Here is a 24,622-nt window from a genome sequence, read left to right on the forward strand (position 1 = left end):
GACCTTGCCCAGTGACGCCTCCTGCCCTCCCTCTCTGGCCGGGTTTTGCTGGGTCTTACCTGGAAGACACCTCCTTTTGCTGTTATCCGAGGTGACCTTGCCCAGTGACGCCTCCTGCCCTCCCTCTCTGGCCGGGTTTTGCTGGGTCTGACCTGGAAGACGCCTCCTTTTGCTGTTATCCGAGGTGGTACCACCAGAGCACCCTCATTTTATTGCTATTGTTATGTTGTTTTATAGGAGCACTGGTGGCCTAGTGGCAAGAAGATGTACTGCAATCCCCAAGGTGCTCAGTTCAAATTCACCAGCTCTGCGGGAGAAGGGTGGACCATCTCCTCCTGTGCAATTAACTGGCTCTGAAAACCCACTGGAGGATCAGCTCTGGATCGCCTCCAACCCGATGGTACACAACAACAACAACATGCTGTTGTGCTTAACATGTACTGTCAAGTCAGAACTGATGTATAGCTGACTCTCCAGCAGATTTTCAGAGGCAGTAAATTTCACAGGAAGAGATAGCCCATCTTCCTCCCATGTCAGCTTGTCCATGATTTGGCAGAGCAACTTCTGGCCATTAGGCCACCAGACTGCCCTCCTCGTATATTAGCATTATGTAATCGTGTTAGCATTATGTAATTATGAGGGAGCGCTGGCGGCACTGTGCATTGGGTGTTGCAGTGCTATCCCAAAGGGGCTGCCTCTCTACCAGTTCAAATCTACTAGCAGCTCCTCAGGAGAGAGATAGGCCTTCTCTTCTTGAGTGATTCATAGCCTCTGAAAAACCTACTGAAGGGTGAACTATGAGTTAGTTAACTTTGATGTAAGAGCAGTGGGTTTTGATTTTATATTATAACACCATTCCTGCCATCATCACCTGTTCATTCCCAGGGCAGAAGGAAGTATTGATTGGGATCTCTGCATAGAGCTTCCCTTTGACTGACTTTTCCCCTTTGTGCTATTCTCATGCATGTTAAACCCAGTATTCTTCAGGATGGCATGGGATTGTGTTTTGCCTTTAGTTTTCTCTGGTGCACGGTTACTTTGTGTATAAATAGAAGAGAAATGTTGCCAGATCCTCAGCCACATTCACAATCCTTGGTATGCACAGGATTATTGCTCTGAGTGCCTTTCCTGAGCCTTCTGTGTTTAGGGAACCTTCCATCCTAGCAGGCTCGTCATCCAGGACTGTATTAGACTTTATTCTGTTAGGATCCAGTTGGATTTTGAGTTGGCCAGTTTTCTAAAATATCTTAGTCAGGAAACTCCACTGAAGCCTCTCTACCGTGAGTGGTCCTGTGGTGTTTGGATTGCCAGTTGCATAGCTTTCAACATCACAGCAACATGCAAATTACCATGCTACAGCAGATTTACAGACTGTTGTTGTAATATGCCGGTGAGTCAGAACCGATTCAGAGCAGGCCCTCCTGCAGGTTTTCAGAGGCAGTAAATCACTCAGGAAGAGATTTACTTTTTCTTTATCCCATGGAACAGCTTGTCCATTTGAACATACCTTTGCACTGGCAGCACAATTCCTTACCACTAAGCCATGAGAGGAAGAGGATGTAGAGAATGCAAATAATTCCAGACCTTTACCTTCTAGCATTGGCCTTGGCTTTAGGTGAAGACTGGTTCGCTCTAACACAGTGGTTCATAAAGTGTGGTCTCTGGACTACCAGCAGCTTCAGTGTCATGTGGGTACTTGTTAGAAGGATAAATGGCCAGGCCTCATTGCAGATCTGTGAATCAGGGACTCTGGGGTTGGGGCCTAGAGGTATGTGTGTTTTCATGGTGAATCTGAGCAGACTCAAGTTTGAGCATCTTTGCTCTGGCAAAAGCCGAAGTTCCCACTGTGTCTTCTCTAACTCAGTTTCATGACTGGCAGCTTTCCCAAAGGGTCCCGAGAGATGCTCTTTCAAACATATAAAGGCTTCCTGGAGAGTTCAGTTCTCTTTGGCTTCGGATTTTGTGTTTGCTTTTCATTTCATTGAACCCAGCATATTCTCATTAAATGCCTTTGATCTCATCTCATCACCCCCCTGCATATTTTTCTTCTTCTTTCTCAAAGCTTCAGTCCCTGACGTTCAGCATTTCAGAGCACCAGCCTCTGTGACTTTGTATCTAAGTGGGCTTTTGTACCTCTGTGCCCTGGGCTCAGTGAAGTCACCCTGGGTTCCTTCTGTCAGGCGTGTAGAGTTTCAGGTTAGCCTTGAAAGAAGATGGTAGACTCTGGAGGCAGCGAGATGTGATTGGAATTCAAGACCTAATACTGACTTCCTCTCTATGAAGTTGGGAAAGAGACTTTTCACACTGAGAGCTTTTGAGGCCTAAAGGAAAACATGGAAATTTGAGTCTAAAGACATAGATACTAGTGCTGGTTTAGTCTTCTCCTAACTTCAGATCTTGAGCCTCTAATTCTCCATCAATGAAATGGGAACAAAAATCTACTTACCATGTAGGACTGAGTTTATATTTTTAATCAATTCTGTCCGTAAGGGTGTTTCTTAAAAGCAAGGATGGTGAAACTTCATCTTACATACTCTGGACAGGTTTTCAGGAGCAGTCAGTCCTTTGAAAAAGACATCATGCTGGGAAAGGTAGTCAGAGAAAGAGAGGAAGACCCCCAGCATTGGGCTCAAGCATATCAGAGATCATGAGGCTGGCACAGGATAGGGCAGGTTTCGGATCTGTTGTCCTTTGGGTCACTGTAAGTGGTAGTCACCTTGATAATACTTAACAGCAACTAAGTTAAAGATCAGTGCAAGCCTCAGTTTACTCTACCATGTTAGTAAGTAATACTGCTGGGCCTCCACAAGAAGAAGATTCATAACCCAATTACAAAATGGGTAAAAGTCATGGAAAGAATTTTCATGAAGATATTTTCAGGAAGATATTCGAATGGCCAGCAGACACATGAAGAAATGCTCCAAATCACTGGCAGTAAGAGAGATGTAAATCAAAACCACAATGAGATATCATCTCACTCCAGTGGCAAAGTTTAACAGGACAGCAAGTAATGAATGTTGGAGAGGATGTGGTGAGATAGGAACTCTTATACATTGTTGGTGGGATTGTAAAATGGTATAATCACTCTGGGAGGCAGTTTGGCACTTCCTCAAAAAAGCCGAACATAGAAATTCCCTATGACCCAACTATTCCACTGCTTGCAGTATACCCCGAGAAAATGAGAAGTGAGGCACATACGGAGACTTGTACACCAATGTTCATAGCAGCATTATTTACCATCGTAAGAACATAGAAACAGCCCAGATGTCCAACCACAATCGAATGGCTTGAGAAATTGTGGTACATTCATATGATGGAATTCTGTGCAGCACACAGGAGCAATGATTTTGTAAATTACTACCTAACTTGAGAGGGACTGAAGAGCATTATGCTGAGTGAACTAATTCAGTCCCATAAGGACAAATAATGCATAAAACCATTATTGTAGAATGACTATGAGGATCCAAGGGGTGGGGAGGGTGGAAGCAGAGGGGTGAGGATGGACAGAGTGTGGTGGGTGTTAATCATAGGGTCACAAAGTTTGATGGGTGAAGGTGGTGAAGGAAATGGGAAAGAGCGGTGTGAAAAACAATATATTCAAACTTTATAAATAAACCAGTATAAAATAAAAATGTTTTAAAAGGAAGCCTTAAATGCTAAGCCTGAAACCCACTACCTACTATGGACTGCTAAGGAGAACAAACAGGTTCATCCTGGAGAGGGTGAGATCAGGCTGCCCCTTGGAGGCAAGGACTCTAAAACTTTGTCTGGCATACTTTGGACATGTTTGCAGAGAGACCAGTCCTTAGAGAGGGACATCATGCTTGAAGGGTGGAGGGACAGTGCAAGAGATGAAGACCCTCAATGAAATGGATTGATTCAGTCACTGGGGCAATGGGGGTAGGTATGTCAGAGACAATAAGTTTGGCACAGGATAGAGCAGGGTTTAGGGCTCTTGTCCGTAGGGTTGCTGTGAGTCGCAGGCAACTTGATGGCACATACAACAACAATAACACATAGTAGATCTATAAACTTTGGGTCCCTTTCAAATAAGCATACCCCACACACTTGACTAGTGCTTAATCCTAAGGGACAAAGCCTCAATTGACAGATGAGAATGATATGTAAGTAGCACAGACACTGTTTTATGTTTCACCTTGCTCAATATTGATTTGTTTTAAAAAAATTTTATTTATAAAGGGCACAAAAATAAAACAGCCTGAATTCTGCAGGATGTATCCCAAGTTCTGAATTAATAAGGCCCAAATTTATGAGGTTTCTGGATTGTGCCTCTTTTTCTCCATCTTCTTTTGTTATGGGGTTGGGAGAAAGTGGCTGTGTTACCCAACAAGGATGTTGACTTTCCCCTGGGCCTACAGTGCCCCCCCTCCGCACCCCATTCTCCCCACTTCTTGTCATCTGATGAAGATGGTTTCTCCAGGCACTCAGGTCCAGTTTCTGGAGCAGTGGCATGGCTTGGGATGTGGGCAGAGCCTCTTAGTTCAGCTCTAATAAGTCTATTCTATAAAATTATGGGTTGTGACATAGTATTTTATGGAAAGAGAGTTCCTCATGCAAAGCTGTGTTCCCTGTGGAAGTAAGTGCTTCACTCCATCAGGCAGTGGCTGTGGCAAAAATTCTCTGATGTCACTGATGCACCAGGACAGTATGTCTCAAGGCATGATCCCCAGACCTGCAGCATCAGCATCTCCTGAGACCTGGAGGTCTCCCCTGAGACATTAAAAAGGGAGGATCTTGAACTGCATTCTGAACTTGCTGCATCAGAAATGCCAGAAGTGGGGCCTGGCAACCTGCATTTAACAAACCGTCCTTGGCTCTTGATGTGTTTGAGAGCTGTCGATCTAGGAGGTTAAGGAAGGGTCTGGGTTTCCAGCCCTCCTCTCCAGAGGAAGAAAGAGGTTAAGAGAACACACTAAATCACAACGAGGCGGCTGGCTCTTCGATTGGTTGTTACTATTTTGGGTACCATCAGGTCAGCTCCAGCTCCTTGTGACCCTGTATCCACCAGAAGGAAGCAGTGCCTGATCCTGCACCATCCCCCCAACCTCTGTTGTGCTCCAGCCCATTCTTGCAGTCACTGTGTCAGTTCAGCTCTTTGAAGGTGTTGTTCTCTATGAAGACTCTCTCCTTCTCCAACCATAGTGTTCTCCAGGGTGTGACCCCTCCTGATAACATTTCCAAAGTATATAAGACAGAGGCTCGCCATCCTTGCGCCTTAAGGAGCACTCCGGCTGTACTTCTTCCAGGACAGATCACTTGTTCTTTGGCATCAGTGCTGGGATATTCAGTACTACTCACCAACACCACAATTCAAATTCAAAGGCACCACATTCTTGCTCAGTCTTCTTTAGTCATTGTCCAGCTTTCACATGCATATGAAACAATTGAAAAGACTATGGTTTGGATCAGGTACACCTTAGTCTTTAAAGTGACATCCTTCCTCATTAGTTCTTTAAAGAGATTTTTAGCAGATTTCCCCTTTGCAAAACATTGCTTAATTTCTTGACTTATTCCCTGAGTGCAGACTCAAATAGAATGAAATAATTGAGAATTTCAGTCTTTTGTTATCTTTTTTTTATTGGTCCCATTGTGAGGATTTTTATTTTCTTGATGCTGAGGTATAATCCATACTGAAGGCTTTGAAATTTGAGCCCAATAAATGTTTATTGATCTTTCCTCAGCTAGTTTCTCTAGCCCTCTAGGGCAGACAAACCAGCAACCAGTAGTCATTGAGCTGATTCCAGCTCATGGTGATCCTGCTTATGGGAGAGCAAAATTGTGTTCCTCAGGAATCCCAATGGCAGGCTTTTCAGAAGTGGATTGCCAGGGCTTTCTTCCAAGGTACCTCTGGGAGGACTCATACTTTCAGTGAGCACCTAGATGTGTTAGCCATTTGTGGTTCTCGGCAACTTGTACTCTGAAACAATGGCTTTTGTAGCTGATGGCACATCAGAGAAACTTTGAAAAATGTCCCATACTGTACCTGAACCCTAACAAACTGTATTGGAATCCCTGGAGTTTGGATGTGGGCATCCATAGCTTTAGAACTCTCCAGAGGGCTCCAGCTTGCACCTAGAATTGAGATCTACTGATTTTGAAGGGTACCTTTTGGAGGAAGAACATTTATTTCTGTTTCCTCTCATTGATCTTAAAATATTTCTATAGAAATTTATTTTACCTATTTCCTGGGTGGTATAAACAGTTTGTGCTTGACTAAAACTCAAAGGGTTTTAATGCACCCAGCAGTGCTGTGGAAGTAAGGCCTGGCAGCCTGCTTCTGTAAAGATTACAGCCAAGAAAAATCCCATGCAGCAGTGCTTCTACTGCATCACATTTGGGGTCTGCATGTGTCAACATCAACTCATCCCTAACAGGTAAAATCCACAAACTCAATAAGGGAGAAAACGCATTGGAAAAGCCAGACTCATTGTGAGGAGAGAAGTCTGTGTTGCTGCCCTCCAGAAGTAGCTGTCAAGAACTTAGGGTGCTTTCTTTGGGGCCTTTTCTCATGGGGTATTTACGTCCGTTTAAATTTCTTACAGCCTTGTGATTATATTTAATGAACCATGTTTTGGTCCATTTTTAAACTTAATGGTAAATCTTAAGTAGTTTCCTGCATCGTTATAAATTGTGCAAGTTCCATTTTCTAACACTCTCCGTGGCAACATGGAAAAAATTAGTTTTGTCCATTTTCACATGTATATGCCTCAGGATGGCATTTGGGAAGTCTTTTCTTTCTTTACAATGCCTGCATTTCAAGCCTGTTGGAAAAATCACATTTTTAATGTCAGCAACTGAATGTTATTAACTCTTTCTCTTTGAGTTTGGTCTCTCCACTGTGCTCATCTGGCCTCTGCTCCCAGCCCCGTCAGTCCCATTGATGGATGGGATGAATGCAGGTCAACAAGGTATAAACCCTTACTGCAGAAAGTCAGGACAGGAAAACACATACATATTTTCCACAGGTTTATAACCACCGTTCTACTTTTCAAGGAGCTTGGATACAGAGTCTGTAGGGAGATGATACTGCAAACTTAAAGGATATGCCTCTGGCGGTTCAAATCCACTGGTAGTTACTCAGAAAAAAGCGGGCCGCTCTCTTCCTGTGTGATTTACAGCCTCAGAAACCAAACTGAGTCTCAGCCATACCAGTTCCGGCTCAACAGCAATAAGAGAGTGATTCTGTTGTGGATTCTCAACTGATGTTGGTTTTCCCTTCGTCACAAGGCTCACAGATCCATAGGCTGTGGTTGGAGTGATACTGCGTACACACACAGGGACCAGCCTCAGGATCAAATTCACTCTTGTATGCTTTGAAAAGACAGAAAAGCAAGCAAATAAGGCAAGCAGGAGAAAAATGTAAAGGAAGCAGGGGCAAAAGCAAAGGCGGTGAGACAAAGAGGCAGGCTTTCTGGGTGAGCCTTTTATTCAGTCAGAAATGCCAAACCAGCCATGCGTCCCCTTCCTCCCCCTTTGCTTTTCGTATAAACTTCTAGTGAATTTCTTCTTTTTGCTTCTGTCAACCACGTGCACAGCTCAAGGACGGTGTTCTGTCCTACCCAATCAAGTTGACCAATTGTAGACTGTGTGATACACTCTGGGTTTTCACTGGCTGCGTTTCAGAAGGAAGCCTGTCAGATCTTTCTTCTTAATTCGTTTTAGTCTGGAAGAAACCCGTTCAGCATCATAGTAACAACACAAGGTGTCACTGGTGGCGCCTGCGCCCAGGTGCACTGCCTGAGAATCAAAGCCAGGTCTCACAGGTGTTCTCTGGCTGAACCACCAGTGTCTTATCCCTGCACTGCACGTCCTGCGTGCACAGTGCCCATTTGGACCTTGTCTTAGAGCATTTACTGCCCTGGTCCTAACACCTATAAGGCCTATTATGTTAATGCAAGATGCATCCAATGATAATAAGAACATACAATGTATAAGAACTTTGTAAGTAACCAGTATAAAATAAAAATTTTATTTTAAAAAACAACCACAAAACAAAGCCTACTCTTACCAAATTTGGAATGTAGTTCAAGAAACAAAAGCTACCCCCTCCTACAACCCACCCCCCCAAAAAAAACCCAAACCAGGTACTATTTTGCAACAGGCATCAAAACATTGTTATTATTGCTGTTACTATGTTTAAGGCATTTTAGCATAACTGGTTGTACTTCTTTAATGTCTTTTTTTTTCATAGAAAAGGACACATGTATGTGTAAGTATGTATTATAGGAAGACAAAGATTGACTAACCGATGATATGAACTTTACATATTCTGACTTACATACAGTTTCAACTTGGAGACAGACTTAGGAATGGAACTTACCATAAACTGGGGACTACCTCTGTGTGTGTGTGTGTGTGTGTGTGTGTGTGTGTGTGTGTAATGTTCACACAGCATCCAACTCACTCAACAGCCTGTTTGAAAGAACAGAGCATATATGTGAAATGGCCTGTGGCTGTGTGTGTGTGTGTGTGTGTGTGTGTGTGTGACATGCTTTTCTTCTGGCTGTGTCTGCATTCTGACTTACCAACCACTGCTGCTGGGGGCGAGTGGGCTGTGTTTGTTTGTCTTTTTGGCGCTGCCGCCTGGATTCCTTAGGTGATTCCATTCCCCTTTCTTGCAGGGCATTATGGGAAGGATGCCTACCGAAGTGGAGGGCCCGATCTCCACAACTTCATCTCATCTGGATTTGTCACATTAGGAAGAGGACACAGCAAGGGTACAGTGGAAACCATTTTTTACTAAATACAGAGGTTGCCTAGGGGAAACCAGTCTGAAATGTGAAGACGGTGTGGAGGCCAGAGGAGTGTCCGGGACAGGAGTGAGGGGGGGTTCAGTCCGCCTGTCCTGATGGCATGTGTGGCTTAGCGGGAAATAGACCTCACAGAGACTCCCTTGCTGCTCTGCCCACTGTGGGAAGCAGAAGCAGACTCCTGTGGCTCCTTGAGTGGGGATCCACGGGCCATGTGGTGGGAAAACACTGCCAGTGAGGACAGCAGCATTTGCAAAGTGCTTTTTGCTCCTCTTGGCTGTTACTCCCTTTTCCTTTTGAAAGCAGCACTTTATAAACCGATGTCAATGCTCTGTACTGTGGGTTTCTAAGCCGGCATGCATGTTGAGGGTCACACAGATAGCCCAGCAACCCAAACGTATCTATGTAAACACGAGGTGATGTGGACTTAAGGTAGAGGTTGCGCAGCCCTTCAAACACAAGATGAAAGCTAACATTGCCTTTCCGCTGAGCTGCTTTATGACCTAGCTGACAGCTTGCAGAGCATCTGCACAGGGGTATGGAATCCTCTGTGACTGTGTCTTTTGTTTAAACCGAGTCCTACTAGTGTTGTGAGCATTCTGTCACATCAAGAGTAACTGAATCCCTAACTCTGTTGATTATCTACATAACACCTGTGTATGTTATCGCTCAAATGTGAATTCTCTTGTTGGGATGGTATATCCATGTCTCCCTCCAAAATATGTGTCTGTTTTAAGTGTGAGTGAACAAGGAACTTTACAATATTTTTCTTACCTCCCATGCACCTACTTTTTAAATTCCCTATGTGATGTTTGTTCATCCTATAGAAAACAAAAAATAATCTGTATCTATGTATGTATTTTCTGTTTTGTCTATTTGTGTCTAAATAAAGTTTATTGAGGATACAGGTGGCATTTGTGGCTACTAAGAGTTGCAGAATCAAAACGGGGCCATCTGGGAAAACAGGTTGAACTGTTGGTTAGTTATACCCATATCAACCCAACCTTGGGTTGCCAGCCCCCACGTTGTCCACTGTGTATTAATTATCTCTTTCTGTGAAACAAGTTGCTCTAAAACTTAACCTTCCCAACACATGAGTATTACTTTTTTTAAAATCGTGGTAAACATTTATTACTTTTTTACTCACAGTTTCTGGGAGTCAAGAATTTGGAAATCGCTTCTCTAGGTATGTCTGGGTTGGGGTCAGTCGAACTGCTATCCAGGGCCACAGCATCTGAAAGATTAACTAGGGCCAGAGGACCTGGTTCTAAGATGGGTCACCCACATGGTGCTGGCTGTTGGCAGGAAGCCTCAGTTCCTGTCTTCATGCTCTCCCCATGAACTGCTTAAGCATCTTTATAGCATGGTGCCTGGTTTTCCTGAGAGGGAGTAATGTGAACAAGAGAAAGGACACAGCGCCTTGTATGAACTAGCCCCCGAGGTTCCCCTTCGTGATTTCTGCAGTATCCTCACGGTGGCACAAATTGTCTCCGTACAGTGTGGGAGGGGCTGCACAAAGGTGTGACTCTCAGGAGAGGAGGGTCACTGGGGATGGTATTAGGGGCTTCCCACCCACCCCTGCAACCTATGAAGTGGAGTCACAAGAATGGGTTCTCACTTAACATCCCACCTTTTACCACATCTTTCAAACTGCAATAATTTGCCACCCTTGTCCCTAAGCCCCGTAGCTGCTACAGTGTGAAACACCCAACAATTCAATCAGTAGAACTTTGTGTTCTATTAATATTATAGTTTTCAATTCATGTATTTACTCAATAAATACTTGTGATGTGGGGCAGTATACAAATAGAAGCAAAATCAAACCTGATCTTAGGGAGCTTACATTCTATGGGGGAGGCCAAAAGAACAAATAAATCACTATGTGTTGATTGTGCAATGGTACATATTATGGTAGCAAAGTTACTGTTGTTAGGTGGAATCGAGTGGACTACCACTCATAGTGACCTTGTGAGCAATGTATCAGAACCTCGCCCTATCCTGTGCCGTCCCCGTCATCTCTGATATACTTGAGCCCATTGTTACAGTCACTGTGTTGGTCCATGTTGTTGAAAGTAGTCTTCTCTTTAGCTTACCCTCCACCTTTCCAAGCATGATATCTTTTTCCAAGGACTAGGCCTTCCTATGATTCAGAAAGCTGGGTAATGACTAAAGATGATAGAAGAATTGATGCCTTTGAGTTGTGATGCTGGAATAGAGACTTGAACATACCATGGCTGCCAAAAAAAACAGGTAGGTCTGTCTTGGATAGAATGAAAGCAGGTTTCTCCTTGGAGGCTAGGATTTTGAAACTCCTCCTTAGATAATTTGGATATGTGGCCAGGAGGGACCAATTCTTGGAGGATTCTTGAAGAGTGGAGGGACAGCCCAGGAAGGGAAGACCCCAGATGAGATGGATTGATACAGTAACTAGGGCAATGGGGGTAGCTGTGTCAGAGTCAGTGAGACTGGCCCAGGACAGGGTAGGCTTCAGAGCTATTGAACATTTGATCACTGTGAGTTCCAGGCCACTCAGTGGCACATAACAACAACAGTCCTTCCTAATAATATTCCCAATGTAAGTGAGACAAAGTTTCATCATTCTTGCCTCTACGAAGCACCCTGGTTGCATTTTGTCCAGAAGATGTTTGTTCTTTTTGTTGTCCACTTTTCTCCAACGTCACAGCTCAAAGGCACTGATTCTTCTTCTGTTATCCTTATTCATTATCCAACTTTCAGATGCCTAACAATTAAAAAAAAGTCATGCCTTGAATCAGGTACAGCTTAGTATTTGAACTGATATCATAGTTACTTAGAGCTTTGGAGCAATCATTGACAGCAGGTTTTCCCTATGCAACACATCTTTGAATGTCTTCAATTCTGGTACCAAGTGTGTTCACTGTGGATTTTAGCAAGGTGAAATAATTGTCAACTTAACTCTTTTCTCCATCTATCATAATGTTGCCTATTGGCCTAGTGATGAGAAGTTTTGCTTCCTTGATGTTGAGATGTAATCAGTATTGAAGACTATAGTCACCTATCTTCTCTGGCAGGTGCTTGAAGTCCTCCTTGCTTGCAGCAAGCAAGATTGTGTCATCTGCATAATGCTGCTTATTGATAAGTATTCCTTTGATCCTGATGCCTCATTCTTCTTCACGAAGACAAGTTTATTGAATGATTTGCTCAGCATATAGGTTGAATAGCTATGGAGAAAGGAAATAGGCCTAACCCACACATTTCTTGATTTTAAAACATGATGGCCTATTGGTAAGAAGCTGCACTGAAATCCCAAAGGTATACATCTCAAATCCGCTAGTTGCTCTGCAGGAGAAGGATGGATGGGCAGTCCCCTCCAGTGTGATTAACTGACTCTGAAAACCTGCTGTAGGGTCAGCTATATGCCAGTTCCAACTCGATGGTATGCAACAAGATAAACAGTGTTCCCTTGCTCTGTTTGGACAACAGCTTCTTGGTCTAGGTATAGGTTTCACATGAACACAATTAAGTAGACTGCTTTGCTATGATCCACAAAGTCAAAGTCTTTGCATAGTCAATTAAACACAATTAGATGTCTTTCTGATATTCTCTGCTTTCAGCCAAGACCTGCCTGACATCAGCAGTATTATCTCTGGTGTCACCACCTCTTACAAACCTAGCTTGACATTCTGGCAGTTTTTTGTTGATGTTTTCTTGTTTTAGCCATTTTCAGATAATCTTCAGCAAGATTTTACTTGCATATGTTATTAGTGATAACTTTTTGATAATATCCACACTCAGCCAGACTACTTTTTTTGGGGAATGGGAACAAATATGGATCTCTTCTAGTCAGTTGTCCAGGTAGCTGTCTTCCAGATTTCTTGGCACAGACTAGTGAGCATGTCCAGGGCTACATCTGCTTGTTGAAACATGTCAGGTGGTAGGCCATTGATCCCTGGGGGTAGATGAGTACAAGGGTAAAGAAGTCAGGGAGCTAAAGGGCAGACAGTGCTGAGGAGGACTCTGCTGTGATCATGGAAAGGCTCTTAGGGTGATAACTGAGCAGACACCTGCATCCAAGACCTACCTGTGGTCATCAGGAAGGCCGTGAAGTTGATCCTTCATCTTGGGTCAAGTAATAGGAAGAAGATCATTGTACCTGAAGCAGGAGCGAAGAGAGGGCAGGAAGCCAAGCACAGCCGAGAGCAGATCATCCCATTGATCACATGGTAACATCATGCTGCTATTGCATTAACTCGGCCCCTCATTGCAACTTAAGACACATTCTCTTTCCATACCTGTCGTTTAGGTCACTGTCACTCAAGGCATCCTGAAGACCTTACCTTGCTCATGCTTTGCTCTGGCCATTGCTTTTTATTCCTCATCTTCTTAGTCCCTGTGTTCTTTAGCGTATTTCTCTGTTCTGTGCACGCATGGCCAACTCCCTTCTCCCCATTCATCATCCTTTCCAGACCCTCTCCTCCATTCCCTTCCACACAAGGCCACATGTGTCTCCCCCTCCCAGGAAGTTACCTGTTGAATATTTATTTCACTGTTTAGATAATAGCTAACATTCCACGAGCCAAGATACTGACGTGGAGGAATGGAGCTTTTACTAAGGACTCCTCAGTTCTTGTGAAGGAGACAAGAATGTTTATTGGAACTATTCCAGAGACCCAGGCTGGACAGGGAACTGAGGATTCTATACAAACTAACTTGTTCTTGTTGTTGTTGATTGCCATCAAGTTGAGCATGACTCATAGCAACTCTGTGAGCAAAAGGCCTTCAGCCTTTCCACAACCATCCCCATTTATTAAAGTTCACAGAGTTTCCATGACTCCTAGGGACCCTGTGAACAGGCAGCTTGTACCCTGCCCTATCCTGTGCCATGCTCCCCATCTCTGAAATACTCAAGCCCATTGCTAAAGTCACCATGTCCTTCCATCTCATTGGGGGGGGGTCTTTCTCTCCTTCACTGACTTCTATCTTTCCAAGCATGAAGTCCCCCTCTAATGACCAGCCTTGCCTAGCTATACATCCAAAGTATGAACACTAAGCTTCACAATCTTTGCCTCCAAGGAGCACTCTGGCTGCCCGTTGTCCAAGACTTACCTATTTGTTCTGTTGGCAGTCCAGGGGATATTCAGTACTCTTCTCCAGCACTACAACTCAAACAAAAGCATCAATTATTTGTCTGTTATTCTTATTCATTGTCCGGTTCTCTGATATGTAGCAGATGATTGAGAAGATCATGGATTGAATTAGGCACACCTTAGTCTTCAAGCTGACATCTTGCTCTTCAGCATTCTGGAGATGCTCCTGATTACAGACTTTGCCAATGCAGTACGTCTCCTGATTGCCTGACTTGAGGTGCAATCCCTGGAAGGTGAGCCACCTGGGCTGCCTGACCCGTAGGCTTCTCCAGCACTTGTGTTGAGGGTTATCCCTTTATTCCCTCATTTATTCCCCCCTTTGGCTCCAATCACTACCTCTCTAATTCCTCTTTTTGATCCCCTTTTTGTCATTTCCATCTGTGCTGTCTGGTGGCATCAGCTCATGTGTTGCCTCCTTGTGAGTCTCAGAGCTGACTGGGAAGCCAGCTTGGACTTTAGAGAGGAGTACCATTGCCCTTCTAATCCCTGTCACTGGAGTGAAGAGGCATTTAGGTCAGATCAGAGGATCGGTGCTTGCAAATGTCAGTGGTTCCTGCTCTCAGTGTCCCTGGGAGCCCCCAGTGGAAAGTGTGATTGACGTTCATCTTCTGGTTCCAGGAGTTTCCCAGCATAGGTGTTTAATTTTTTTCTTGGTGATACAGAGGTGCATCCTTTCCTCTCTCTCCTTTTCTCTCTTGTAAAGGAAAAAGCCACATCCAAGGGAATCTCGTCTTTCATTGGAACAGTACTGTGGCCTTTTTGAGGTTATTGCATACCACGCTAAACCCCTAAACCAATGGTGACCACATTTCATATCACATTATAGGAACGATAATACCATTACAAACTGCTTCTGATTCTGTGTCATTAACATTATGGAGGTTTTTATTTGTAGCACATGGAATAATTGCATAATCCTGAGAATCATGCCCTAGCCAAGTGGACACATTTTTGTGGGACGCCATTCAGTGCATGACAGAGACTGACGTTATTGCTCATTTATTCTTTCATCTCCACCACTCATCCATTAGTCCTGTTGTGATGCCTTGTGTGTTCCTATGATGCTCTGATGCTACTGTCCTCCCCAACACCCGTGGGGCACAGGTTTCAGCAAGGTTCCAAGGTACATCTTATGAGGAAGAAAGGCCTGGCTATCTTTTTCTGAAAACTAGGTAGTAGGAATTGAGTGGACCACCAAAGAGTTGTGTCTGAAATCATGCTAGAAAATGGGAATCTTAGAGTAGAACACAATTAGAATACACATGGGCTGCGACAGTGGGTTTGAGCATTCCATCAATTGTGTGGCTGGTGCAAACTCAGGCAGCATTTTTTGCTGTTGTGCATGGGATTGTCAGCAGCCGAAGGTAACTCACTGACAACAGCATCATTCATGGCTTCTTTTATTTAGATAATGTACTGAACTACATACAGTACCTGTTGTATGCCAGACACTCTTTTCCTGGGGCTGAGGATATGACAGATAATCATCTCTGGGCGTAGAGCGCTAACAAGCCAGTGAGAGATGACAAAGAGAAGGTAAAGGGAAACTCAAGTATTCAGGTGGAGTTGAGGGCTGCTCACCTGAGTAAGACAGGAAAAGGGGATGGGGAGTCACAGGTTTTGAACGGGTGCCCAGAATGCCTCTGTAAAAGGCATTTGCACCCAAGCTAGAAGAGGTGAAGGAGCAAGCTGCATGAATTCCTGGGACAAGAACATTCCCGGCCATGGGAGCAGGTGTGCAGACCTGGTCTGTTGGAAGGTCAGCAGTGAGACTGGAGGAGAAGGAGCCAGCTCTGGAGTGGGAGATGATGACACCCATGGGGACAGTCACCCAGCGCCTTGTGGTCCACTGAAGAATTTTGCTTCCACCCTGAGGGAGATAAAAAATAAATAAATTATTCCATCTTGAGGCATTCAGAAGATTGCGTTCACTGCAGTGGGTCTGCGGGAGGAACAGGTCTTAGGCAGAGGTTGGGAGTAATTGTAAATTCACTCTTTTCATATTGACTTTTAGATGCTATTCATCTTCCATGTGGAAATGTCAAGTTCAGTGAGAAGTCGTGGCTAAGATCGATATGGATATTGCCTGTACGTGGTTGGCTCCTGAAGCCATAAGGCTGACGAAGACCTTCTGGGGTTAAGCTCTACAGGTGACTTCAACATGTGGAGGCTGGGGAGAGAGTGCTGTCGTTGTTATGTGCTCAAGTCAGAACTGATTCATAGCTGACTCTCCAGTGGGTTTTGGAGGCTGGAAATCACATGGAAAGAGATTGGCCATCTCTCTTGATTGAAGTAGTTGTTGGATTTGAAAAACCTGTCTTTGAACTCCTTACCAGATGGCTGCCATTAAGTTGTTCCCTGGCTCATGATGACCCCGTGCATGACAGAAAAATGTTATGCAGCCCTGCACCATCTCCATGATCAAGTGTGGATCAGGCTGTTGTAATACAGAGAGCTTCCTGTGATATATAGAGCTTTCACTGGTTGATCAAAACCCATTCAGCATCATAGCAACCCTCGGGCTTCCACTGACAGACGTGTTATGTCTGTGCAGGAAGATTGACTGGCTGGAAATTGAACCCAGGCCTCTTGTATGGACGATGATGGCTGTACCACTGAACTGCCAGTGCCTAATGGGAAGGAGAAGAGGAAGATATGAGGAGAGTGGTGGGGAGTGAGCAGTTGGGTAGGGTGAAGATCAGGGCACTGTGGTGTCTTGGAATCAAGTAGAAGAAATTAGGTGTTTCAGAGCGGGGAAGCAATCACCTGTTCGAATCCTCCCGCTGCTCTGTGGGAGAAAGTGGACAGTCTCCTCCCATGTCATTAACTGCCTTTGAAAACCTGCTGGAGGGTTAGCTATGGGTTGGATCCGACTCAGTGATAAACAAAAAGCAGGTGGAGAAGTTCACCGAAGCTGAGGTAAAATTCTACAGGGACTGTGCTTCCCACCTAGCGCTACCCTCCAGGGGTGGAGGGTGGAGGGAAGAGTAGGAGCAGAGCAGCAAGAAACTTGTGGGGTACCAAGGACCTGTGCCATCTACTTGTTGTTTCATCTTTACCCAGTGGTCCACTGTCTTGGCTTACTCTGCCTGTGTGTCCCTGATTAATAGACCAAGAGCCAGGCATTGTCTTCATTTGCTCGGATTTTGTTACATGACATTTTATATGGTCCCTTTCATAGCTATACATTATTCTTGTTGTTATGTGCCGTCAAGTCGACCATAACTCATAGTGACCCAGTGCACAATAGCTCTGAACCCTGCCCTACCCTTTGCCAGTCTCACTGCTTTCGACTCACCTACCCTCATAATTCCAGTTACTGTATTAATTCATCTGATTTGGGGTTGTCCTCTCCTGCATTGTCCCTCCACCTTTCCAAGCATGATGTCCTTCTCCAGGGAGTGGTCCTTCCTGGAAACATGCTCAAAGTATGTGATATGGAGCCTCAAAATCCTTGCCTCCAAGGAACAGCTTGGTTTCACCGTCTCCAGGATGGACCTGTTAGTTCTCTTGTCTGTCCATGGCTCAGTTCTCTTCTCCAGCACCACAACTCAAAGGCCTCAATTCTTCTTCTGGCCTCTTTGGTCATTGTCCAGCTCTGTGATACTTGGTTATATGAATCATTACACGGGAGGGAATTGCCCATCTTTCTCCTGTGGAGCTGTTTTTGTATTCAGACCTCCAAAGGGGCATGCATGCCCAAGTCTGAACTGACCCATAGCTGGCCGTCCAGTGAGTTTTCAGAGGCAGTAAATCACACGGGAGGAGATTGCCCATCCTTCTCCCACAGATAAGGAATATATGGACTAGGGCACCAGAATGCTTTCACAGCTAAGTTCTTTTTCTGTCTGTCATCTGGAAGAACCTGTCTCCTTGAAAATGTCTATAACCCTGGGCTTCTTTGCTTCCTTAGAGCTCATTCCATGACTTCTTTATTTCCCAGTTCAGGCTTCCTTTTGTGTCTATCTTGCTCTTTTTATAACTCAGAAGTGATTAAGTTTAGTACACTACACTGATAGGGCCTCATTAACATAACAAAGGAATGCTTATCACTAAATAGGATTACATCCACAGGTCTAAAGGTTAGAATAGGAACACTTTTTTAGAGGGACACAATTTAATCCTTAGCATTGTTCTCTTTGAGAAGAGAAAGGATGAATACATAGGGCTCTATGGAACCTCAGCCTCATATCTCTGCACCAAGATTTGAACAAGAATTCATAGACTGTCCTAAGCATTGTGCCCATGAGATCCCTGAGTCATTTGACCATGAAAATACAGCTTAGGTTTGTATACAGTCTAGAGAGGTAGAATGGGGAGAAGGTTTGTTGATACCAAGATGCTTAAAGGCTGGACTCCAGCAAAAATGCGGAGCTCAGAACATGTCCAGTCTCCATGGCAACAGTGGGCTGGATTATAAAGGAAGACTGGGTATGACTTGCCTAAGAAAAGGTCTCTGTGCAACCAGGACCAACTGGGATCTTTCTTTTCTGTTCTTGTCCATAAAGGAAGAGTGGGTGCAGAGCAGCAAGAAACTTGTGGGGTACCAAGGATCTGTGCCATCTACTTGTTGTACCATCTGCACGCAGGGCACCACTGTCTTTGCTTACTCTGCCTGTGTGTCCCTGATTAATAGACCAAGAGCCAGGCATTGTCTTTATTTGTTCAGATTTCATTACATGACATTATATACGGTCCAGACCAACACACACAGAAGTTGTATGTAGGAAAACAAGTCTTATACCTAGAAAAATAGTGACATCACTGTTGATTATGCATTTCGTTATTGAATCAACGAATCAACCAATCAGTGACTGATTGGTTAAAATTAATTGGCAGCCAACAGGGGACAAAGTAATATAAACTTGTTAATCATAACCAAACATCCTGATGGGGTGAATTGTTGGTCCTAGTGCCTTGGGACCGTAACCTCAAGGTCTGTTGGCTTAACACAGTCCACAAGGACCATATTTTGCCTCCTATTTTGGGGAATAGTGACTAGGCTATTAAAAGCTTTTGAGCAGCCATCTGTAGCATAACTATTGGTGTCTCCTTGTCCAGAACAGAGAAAAAAGGAAACAAAAGATGAATAGAAACAATAAGGCTAAAGGATTCATTGTTGTTATTGTTGTTTGCTGTCTGGTTGGAAGTGATCTATAGCTGACCCTCCAACAGGTTTCCAACGGCAGTAAATCGCATGGGAGGAGACTGCCCACTCTTTTCCTGTGGTGCACCTGGTGGATTCAAAGCCTATACCTTTCGGATTGCAGCACGCAATTCATGTCCACCAGCTGTTCTGTGTGAGAAAGGTGGGCAGTCTCCTTTTGTGTGACTTACTGTCTCTGAAAACCTGCTGGGGGGTTAGCTATGGTTCTGTTCTGACTCAACAGTACACAGCAGCATGTCAGACAATACTCTGTTGTGATCTGTGCCTCTATGACTCTGAGACCAGAACTAGGTGGTCTGAACACTCTAAAGGAATCACTACAGAAGACCCTGAATAGAGTGGAAAAAGCTGGAACAAAAGTCAAAAGCGTAAAAATGGCCAGGGTTATTGTCTGAAAGAGATGATGGCCACTCCTGTCATCCTTCAGATAAATAACAAAACTCATCTCCATGGCTCAACTTCAAGTCAAACCGTAGACCGGCTATTCGATGAACAGTCACACCAGGAGACCCTCACTCCTTACAGTAATTAATCACGTAAGGGGGGAAGGGTAGTATTTACCCAGGGAAAAAGCTCAGAGGGAAGGATAAGGCAAGACAGAAAGATTAATGGAAATTAGAACCGCAGGGAGAAAATGAGAAGAGTGTACTTATGTTGTGGCTATTGTCATTAATGTGTGTGTATATCTATATATATATATATATATATATATAAATTATTGCAATGGAAGTCTGTTTGTAAACTTTCACTCAAATCAAAGTTACTATAAAAAGAAAAAACGATACTGATTTAAAAAACTGATTGGTGTCAAAAGCAATGATGAATAACGGTGAATGTTGTGCTTACTCAATGCATCGATTTCTCAGTTGAACTGCTGTACAAAACAAAATGAAAGACCCAAGGCAAAGCACAACCCTGTAGAGTCCCTTTGATTGTTGCTCAATGGAGGTTTCTATCTGTGAAGTCAACAACCATTTGCTTAACGGCAACCATTGCACAAAACCCCCTTCTCCAGGTTGGTCCTACCCACCAGGGTACCCGTGCTCTCCAGGAAGCATAGATTAGGCTGTGACTTTTCATTCTGGCTTGGAACTCTGTCTCCACTCAGGGTGAGGCAGTCCTCACTCTGGCTTCCACTCGAACCTATTTCATAAGTAATTGAAAGATTCAGGTCAAGAGCAAAGTACATCCAAAGTCTTAAGGAAGACAAAAGGTCCACACACTATAATGGACACAGAAAGACACAATTGGACGTATTTGATGGCCACTTGGTAAGATGATACCCTGGGCCCAATTTCCTGAACTTTTACAGAATCCACCTCTGAGAAAGCATCACCTAGTTGAACACCTTGTAGCTGTATCTGCCACAAGAGTCAGTTCACAGCCTACCAAGGAAATTGGCATTGTTCCCCTTTCAGCTTCCATCATTTTAAGGACAGTACTTGCTTGGGCTGAAAATGACAAGTGACTTCTAAGTTGTCACGCATACGAATAAGTGGTGTTAGTGGGAAAAGTCAGCAAGTATTAGGCCTGAACTGAGCGCCAGACCATTTACTGTAATGCTTAGTAGTGGGCTGTCTAGCATTTGATTTATGTAGGACACTGGACCATCCTCTGAGCAGGTGTTAGGAAAGGAAAGAGAGGCAACAGCAAAGAAGAAGGATCAGGGTGCACTGGTAATCTGCTTGCTTCTGGGAGTTTGAACTCAGCTATGAAGAAGAACATGTGTAATCTTCTCAATAGAGAAGTGACCTGTTGAGATGTTGTGAGCTGTTGTCACCTTGACTCATGACGATTCTATGCACAATGCAATGAAATGCTCCTGGATCCTGCACTGTATTCATGATCCATGGTAATCATACAATATCCTGTTGTGACCTGGAGGAATTTTAGTGACTAATTATAAGGAGCATATTCCTGGTATCTTCTTCCTAACTGTATTAGTCTGAAAGCTTTCCTGAAACCTGTCATCCTGAGTGATCCTGATGGTATCTTAAATACCAGTGGTCCAGCTCCCAGCATCATGGCAACATGTGAGCCACCGTGGTATGAACACATCCTCTGTAGTCTCCATCTACAGGGCAGGAGAGGTCCTCAGAACTTTAGGATCCAGAAGGCAGTCTTCACTCCTGGGTTCTGGCAGCTCTGGCTCTCGTTTCTACTCAGGCACGAGGGGACGTTCACAGGATGCGTACCATACCCTACATCTTAGTGTTCCTATTCAGTTCTCTATGAAAAAGGTTAAAGAAGTAAGTACTTGTTTCCCCACAGGCTGGTGCATCTAGTCAGAGGTTCAGCAGCTCCTGGCTGATAATTTAAATCCCTTTCTTCTGTTGCCAGATTTGAGCTTCTCTTGGCATGACCCATGGCTCCATTTGGCCAACGAGGTAGCTTTGTGGCCAGTACTCTCTTCCTGGCACTGTGTTTGATGCCAACTGACCATCATCCAAATGGAGACGCTCCCCTCTCTGTGCCCAGTGTTGGCATTTACTTTTCACCTTCTCTGCTACTCACTGCCAAGAGTTTGATGGGCAACTTACCAGGTCAAGCCAGGTTATGGGGAGGTGATAGGGATGCTTTTCCTGTGCCTCCTGGGGTTTGTTGCCAGGAGAATTTGGCCTCCCAGTCAAAATTCCCAGGATTTCATTGTGGTCCAGCAGTGGGAAAGATGTTCTGGGGATACTACTGTTAGGAATGTAACTATTAATTATGTGATTCTGCTTCTTTGCAGATTTTTAAAAAAAATATATTAGTTTGTTTACAAAGTTTGTGTATTTTGTGTTTCACACTATACTTCATTCACACTGTGTTTCATACAATCATTCTCATACATTATGTTTTTTTGAAATTGATCACCACTGGACCTTGCCCATCATTACCCTGTCTTTTCAGGTCCCCATCAGATAGATCCTTCCCATTTGCTTTATCCCCTCCTGCCACCCATCAAATTGTGCAAACCTGTGGTTTCACCCCTAACCATCCTCGCTCCCCTACTCCCACCTCTTCTCCGCTACATCCCCATACATGTTTTACTACTTTTCTTTCTATTTTAAAAATAATGGTCTTATGCAGTATTTGTCCTTTTGAGACTTACTTAGTTCACTCAGCATCATACTCTCCAGTCTTTCCCCAGTTATGTAGTACTTTTCAGAATTGTTGTTCCTGAGTGCTGCATAGATTTCCATTATGTGAATTTCTCAGTTTCTCAATCCATTCAGTCGTGGTTGGACATTTGGACTGTTTCCATGTTCTTGTGATGGTGAATAATGCTGCTATGAACATTGGTGTACAGATTTCTGTTTGTGTCTCAGTTCTAATTTCCTTAGAGTATATTCCTAATAGTGGAATACAGATCATATGGAGTTCCAATGTTCATCTTTTTGAGGAAACGCCAAAATATCTTCAGAGTAGTTATACAAATTTTACAATCCCACCAATAGTGCATGAGAATTCCCATCTCTCTACATCCTTTCCAATATTTATTGCTTGCTATCATGCTAAACTTTGCCACTACTACTGGGGTGAGATCTTTGTAGTTTTGATTTGCATCTCTCTTAATTGTCAGTGACTTTGGGCATTTCTTTTTGTGTCTCTTGGCCATCCAAATGTCTTTCTCTGTGAAAAGTCTTCCTTTCGCTTTTACCCATTTTGTGATTGGTTTATCAGTCTTTTTCTTCTAGAGGCCCTGGAGTATTCTATAAACATTTGATTTGAGACCCTTGTCTGAGATACTATTACCACATGCTTGTTTCCAGTTGGTAGATTTTCTTTTCACATTGTTGGAAAACGGTTTTGATGAGCACAGGGATTTTACCTTTAGAAGGTCCCATTCATCAAGTTTATCCTCTTCAGATTGTGCATTTCTGGATGTATTTGTCACCCTCTTTGTACCATAGACTAGACCTTCTAAGCTTGATCCCAGATTGTCTCTTATGAACTTTATGATTTTGAGCTTTACTCCCAGGTCTCTGATCCACCTTGAATTAATTTTTGTGTATTGTGTAAGATAGCAATCCTGTTTCAGCTTTCTGCTAGTGGCAGTCCAGTTTTGCCAGCACCATTTGTTGAAGAGGTGGTCATTTCCCCTTTAAATAGATTTTATTTCCCCGTTGAGTACCAGTTGACCCTAGATAGAGAGATCTACTTCTGGATTCTCAGTTCTGTTCCATTGGTCTATGTGCCTGTCATTGTACCATGCTGTTTTGGTTACTATCGCTGTGTAGTAGGTTCTGAGCACAATACTGAGTTTTCCTATCCATGAACAGGGCACATTTAGGTCTTTTATTGTGTCCTGCAGAAATATTCTGTAGTTTTCTTTGTACAGGTCTTTTGTGTCTAGTTAGGTTCACTCCCAAGTATCTCAGTTTGTGGTTAGCTATTGTAAATGCTATTGCTCTCTTGTTTTCCTTCTGTGAGTTCTTTTTGTTACTGTAGAGGAATCCCACTGATTTTTGGATATTGATCTTGTATCTACTAAATTGGTTCACTAGTTCTAACAGTTTTTATATTGAGTCCTTGGGGGTTTTTGTGTATACTATCATATCATCTGCATATAGCAACAATTTAACCATCTCTTTGCTGATCTGGATGCTTTTTATTTCCTTTTCTTGTCATACTTCCCTACCACGTATTTCTAATACAAAACTGAATAGAAGTGGTGACAGCGGGCTTCCTTGTCAGGATCCTGTTTGCAAGGAAAATGCTTTTAATCTTTCTCCATTGAGAATGATGTTGGCTCTTGGTGTTTTGCGTATATACTTTTCACTATGTTGAGGAAATTCCCTTCTATTCCAATTTTGCTGAGTGTCTTGATTAAGAACGAGTGTTGGATTTTGCCAAAAGCCTTTTCTGCATTAGTTGCTAGGATCATATGATTCTTGTTATTTGCTTTGTTAATGTGGTGCATTACACTGATTGTTTTTCTTATGTTGAACCATCCTTGCATACCTCTTATGAATCCCACTTGGTCATGATGAATTATTTTTTTATGTGCTTTTGGATTCTAAGTTCATTGGGGATTTTGGTCTTTGGTTTCTTTTTTAATAATATCTTTCCTTGGTTTTGGTATTAGGGTCATGCTTGCTTCCTAGAATGTCTGTTAGAGTTTCCTTCTTTTTTCTATTTTTTTAAAATAATGTAAGTAGAACGAGTGAATAATTTTCTCTGAATAATTAGGCTGAAGTCAAGGGCTTTTTTTGTGGGGAAATATTTTTATGACCTGCTCAATTTCTCCTTTGTGATGGGTCTGTCCATGTGTTTTACATAGGACCATGTCAATCTGGGTAGGGTGTCAGTTTCAAGGAATTTTTCAATTTCCTCTAAGTTTCCAAATTTATCAGATTATAGCTTTTTATAATATTCTGATACTATATATTTAATTTCCTCTGGGTCTCTTATAATGTCACCACTGTCATTCCTTAATTGAGTTATTTGTGCTGTCTCTTTTTTTAAGTTTGCTAATCTGGAGAACAACCACTTGGCCAACTGACTGGAAGAGATCTATATTTGTTCCCATTCCAAAGAAAGGTGACCCAACTGAGTGTGGAAACTACAGAACA

General features: G+C 43.4%; 1 protein-coding gene across 1 annotated transcript in view; it reads left to right on the top strand.

The window, feature by feature from the left end:
- Window positions 1-24,622, top strand: part of LOC102847007 (protein shisa-6 homolog) — a 631,671-nt gene that overhangs the window by 373,411 nt on the left and 233,638 nt on the right. Inside the window, exon 7 of the mRNA XM_006898582.1 lies at window positions 8,643-8,738. Within this exon, the coding sequence (XP_006898644.1) occupies window positions 8,643-8,738 (96 nt within the window). The remainder of the gene's footprint in view (window positions 1-8,642; window positions 8,739-24,622) is intronic.

This window comes from Elephantulus edwardii, unplaced genomic scaffold, assembly GCF_000299155.1.
Source record: "Elephantulus edwardii isolate Elephantulus edwardi_28Jun2011 unplaced genomic scaffold, EleEdw1.0 scaffold00233, whole genome shotgun sequence".
NCBI lineage: Eukaryota > Metazoa > Chordata > Mammalia > Macroscelidea > Macroscelididae > Elephantulus > Elephantulus edwardii.